Source organism: Pyricularia grisea (genome assembly GCF_004355905.1).
Source record: "Pyricularia grisea strain NI907 chromosome Unknown Pyricularia_grisea_NI907_Scaffold_1, whole genome shotgun sequence".
Classification (NCBI taxonomy): domain Eukaryota; kingdom Fungi; phylum Ascomycota; class Sordariomycetes; order Magnaporthales; family Pyriculariaceae; genus Pyricularia; species Pyricularia grisea.
Genome location: NW_022156716.1, coordinates 1,216,778 through 1,221,372, shown reverse-complemented (window position 1 = coordinate 1,221,372; position 4,595 = coordinate 1,216,778). Strand labels below are relative to the sequence as shown.

Genomic DNA, 4,595 nt, shown 5'->3' with positions numbered 1-4,595 from the left:
CGAAATTTTCGAAATTAATTGTAATGGTAATGGCTTTTTTATCGAATAATATCCAATTTTTAACGATAAAAATAGCTTCCAATTAAATTTTAAAAGGGCGATTATCCTTTCCATCCAATATACCGGCCAAAAATCGGCTAATTAAAATAAATTATTAAATTATATCGGTAATTTTTTTACCCAGTTTTAAAGAACGTTTAACGTAATCGTTTATAGGTTCGCTAGTTTTACGTTTTAAATTGTAAATTTCGAAACCAATTTTTAAAAATGTTTTAATAATATTCCTTTCGTTAACGCGATATTTGGTAAAAAACCTTATTTTTACGGTTTTCCAATTTTTAATTTTAATTAAATTAAATTTTCGGTATTAACGTTTAACGTTATTTATTAAACCTTTTTTAAATATTATTCGTTAAACGAATTTTATTCGAATTCCGTAACCATGATATACCATAACGTTAAATTCGATAACGTCCATATAATTTTATATTAAATTATAATAAAGGTTTTTACCGTTAAATATAGGTTGGCGAAATAAAATTATAATAAACGGTAATTCCGGCCTCGTCGAAAAAATTGGGGTTGGTAATAATAATAATGGTAAGGAAGGTTTTTTTAAAATAAGTTAATATTTTAATTCCTCGTTTCCAAATAAAATTAAAAAAGATTCCGGTAACGGCCAGCAGTTTCCAAAAAATAAAAACGCGGGTATTAACCGATAAAATTAGAATTTTAAAAAAAATGGGAAAAAGGTAAAAATTGTTAAAATCGTACTTAATTAAAAAGTAAAATACGTTTAAATTAAATAAAAACGGAAAAAGTAAACCAATTTTCAATTATTTACCACACGTTCTTTTATTTTTTTTTCGTGCGTCCCCCTTTTAAAGTTCCTTTTTTTTCTAATTTCTTCAAAATTTGGAAAGAAATTTTCACCTTTTCCTCACTTTTTTTATCATTCCGTCGCCATTAACGTTAAAAAACGACCCAAATACCTTTTACCAATTTTATATTTGGCGTTATTATCGTTAATTTAACTAAAAATTACGGTTATTTCCATTCGTAATTGCCCGCGTTAAATAAATATAAATAAACGCGATAAAATATTTAAATTTTGTAGGTAAAAGGTATATTTATATTATTAGGCCTATATTCCCTATTAACGGGTTAAAAAATTCGGGCTAAATTATAAAAATAGGTTGGATTCTAATTTTTTCCGGCTGTAAAGGTGTAAAAATATCTGCCGTTTTTAAAGTTTTAATTGTAAAAAAATAAGGGTATCGATATATCGAACTGGTTTGGATTTATATATTTTCGGCCGGTAAATAAAAAATAAATTGGCCAAATTTATTTTGGGTTTCGGTCGGCCGGGGGCGGGGGCGATACCGTCGGATACGGCCTCGGTTAGGCCCGGATAATAAATTGGTTTTAAATTCGGTCCATAATCCGGACCTATTTAACGGTTTCGGCCTTTTTTCGCCGGATAATCCGGAATTTTAACGTTTTTTTTTCCGATTTTTTTTAAACCGATAAACCGGGCGATATAAATTTATTAAAAATAAGGTTTAAAATATTAAAAAGGTCCAAATTAATCGACGTTAAAATAAATTTAAATTATTTTTTTGTATGGAAACCAATTCCAAACCAATATATAATATACGTGTAAATTATCTTTTTTTCGTCCGCGGGTCCAACGGGGTTTCCAATTTAAAATCCAATTAATCCCGTTTTTTACATTTTTTTTACTTTTCGGGCTTTTTTTTATCCTAATTTCGGCCGTTTTATTTTTTTAATTTTAGCAAATTTCGGGATTCGATAAAGGATTATTAATCGTTTAACGTAAAATAAAATACCTCGGTTAAATGCTATTTTAATTAATTGGCGATTTAATTAATTTCCAATATGTAAAATGTATAAATAATTAAAATAAAACGATAAAAACTACTTTATAAATGGAATAAAACGAAAAAATTAAAACAAATATAAATAAAATTTGGAAAAATATTATCGTTATTTTTAATTGTAAAGATTTTCTTTTTAACTGGTATTAAAAATGTAAATCTTTCGGTCGGGTAAATAAAACGTATTTAAAAAAACGCCCAAATTATTATTTGTAATTTTTAGGCTAAAAAAATTAAATAAATCGACTTTAAATTAATCGATAAATATAAAGGAAAAATTGTTTAACGACCTAAATAATAAAACCTGCCCGGATCGCCATTAAAAATGACCCAAATAACGTTTTTGATTATGCATGTCGCCTAAACTGAATTCTAGCCTGAATCCGGGTTTAATGGATTCGTAGGTAAGCTACTGGGTGCCCGTGCATTTCTTCCAATCTAATTTGGCCCCATAACAGCGGCTTAATAGGTCGAGTGGGCCTGAGCTAGGATGCGCGTGCAGGTCGCCAGATCAAATGATTGATCTCTAGGAGTGTGGCTTCTTATTGGAGAGTTATGATGATCAAGGGCCCCACTAGGACCCTGGCATACTGACAAGGTGCTCCTGCCCACTGTAAACGATAAGATAAGAGTCCCACTATAGATCTACCATGGGCGATGTAGCTCCAGTCCTGGTGACGTCGGGGTTTAGTGGCAGGAGAACTAAATCGCTGACTGTTGAGCTGAATGACTGTATCTCGTGCTCGCATTTTCAACTCTATTAAGACCAGGAATTGTTTTAGCCCAACCCGTCCCATCATCTCATCACGACCAAGGCAAATTTTTTTGACAGTTCTGCACTTGCGACCCAAAATGCCTACACTTCCTGTCCAACGATTCCCTTGACAATTCCCGAGTGGGTGGCTGCGGCTCCCCAAATGAAGGGTCACCGCTCATAATCTTGCCGGAGATACTCAAAATATCCCACAGGATGTCATGCTATATCTGTGGACGCGGGCATCATGCCCAGCGCTTACCATTCCTTTGTCCTGTTGATGCCCGCAACCGACTCTACGAAGGGCGCCTAGCTCAGGCGCACACTCTTATTGAGAACGACAGGATCCAACAACAGACCAACACCCTCATAGAGCAGCCTCCTCCTACAGCGGCAAAGGCATCGCGCTCAACTCCTGCGGCTCGCAAAGTTGCCATCGATGACTGGGCTTCGAAGCACCAGGAAGCAACAGATCGGACGGCGGAAATCATCGCTCAGGCGGATCGACTTAAAGCAGAGGTCGAGGCCGCGCGAGAAGAGATCAGGCAGCGGAAGAAGACGTTAGCGAGGAGAAAGGCGGACCTTGCCGAGGCCACTGATGGCATTGAAGACAAAAGAAAAAAGCAGCTCGACAAGGTCAAAGACAATATCGCCGCGACCAGGGCCGACTGGGATCTTGTCCACGAGAGCACCGCTTCGAATCGCGCATTTCTCTGCATGGAAGCTGCACGTCTTTATGGGCTCCGGCGCCTGAAAAAAGGCAGCTCTGTCAAGTATGAACTGGGTGGCGCTGAGATTGTCGATTTACATTCTCTCACTGGTGGGTCGACCCTTTTGTTTGTCTATAACTCGCGCTGTCCCCGGGCCCGCCCAAGCATCCCTTTCACGATGTCCATTGTAATATCTCACATTGTAATACTAAAACAAAACACGCAGGTGCATCTCCTCAAGCTATAACAATCAGCTTTTCCCACATTGTACACATACTCAACCGCGCCTGTCAATACCTGGCCATCCGCCTCCCGGCCGAAATAATCCTTCCACACGCTGACTATCCTCGGCCGGCAATATTATCAATCACCTCGTCTTATTCTTATAATCACGACGACATACCCTACCCTGGCAGCTTGGATCAACAGTCCGAACTTAATCCACTTCCTCAAGACGAGCCTTTTTATCAGCGTCTCCCTCGCGCTCGGCCCCTCTTCATAGACAAGCCTCTGCCTGTTCTGGCCAAGGAGGATCCTGCCATGTACTCGCTCTTCATTGAGGGTGTTGCTCTCCTAGCGCATGATGTCGCATGGGCTTGCTGTTCGCAGGGTGTGCCTGTGGGGCCCGAGGACGTACTGCACGTCGGGCGCAACCTGTACAACTTACTGATAGGCAATCAGCTGCTACGTGGAGTGAGCAGCAATGATGGTGGTAACAGCACACCTCAGATGGGAAGGTACTCGCACGGCGCTGTCCACTCTTATCTTGGTGGTGCTGAAGGTAGCGATTTTGTTCGTGCCTTCAGGCTCCCTAATCCCATCAAGCTGGCAGACAGGCTCAAGAGCAAGCTGAGCAGCGATGCGCCAAACCCGGACTGGGAGCTGCTGGAGGATGATGCTTGGACTTAGGGTTGATGAGGCATATCTTATGTTATGTGGGAGGTGTGTCTCTGTATAGTTTTGTGTGTCGATAAGCGTAGTGTATACAATAGAGTCGGGTCCTATGAGACGAAATTTCAAAAATTTATCTAGACAAATACGCGAGTTCCTGGTAGCTTTTTGATGCGCTTCCACGATGACTGATGAATGTTCTTCGATCATATCTCTGGGCTCAGCCTTCTGAATGGATTATATTTTGCACTTCTACATCACCCATTCACTCTTTCAAGCCTTTTTTTTTTTTTTTGTCACAGGCCCAGCAACTTGCCTACATGTGACAAATTCGGTCAAGAG

General features: G+C 39.0%; 1 protein-coding gene across 1 annotated transcript; it reads left to right on the top strand.

The window, feature by feature from the left end:
* The first annotated feature begins 2,604 nt into the window (after positions 1 to 2,604).
* PgNI_00294 (uncharacterized protein) lies at positions 2,605 to 4,405 on the top strand. Its single transcript, XM_031120376.1, has 2 exons — positions 2,605 to 3,472; positions 3,589 to 4,405. Exons 1-2 carry the CDS (start codon positions 2,869 to 2,871, stop codon positions 4,269 to 4,271), a joined length of 1,287 nt encoding a protein of 428 aa, XP_030987400.1. The 5' UTR covers positions 2,605 to 2,868; the 3' UTR covers positions 4,272 to 4,405.
* Positions 4,406 to 4,595: the final 190 nt, after the last annotated feature.

What these genes read in the sequence shown, in the direction of transcription:
- PgNI_00294 (XM_031120376.1), top strand. Translation starts at nt 2,869, where the DNA reads ATGTCATGCTATATCTGTGGACGCGGGCATCATGCCCAGCGCTTACCA. An exon ending in CGATTTACATTCTCTCACTG is followed by an intron (nt 3,473 to 3,588) that starts GTGGGTCGACCC and finishes CAAAACACGCAG; the next exon opens with GTGCATCTCCTCAAGCTATA.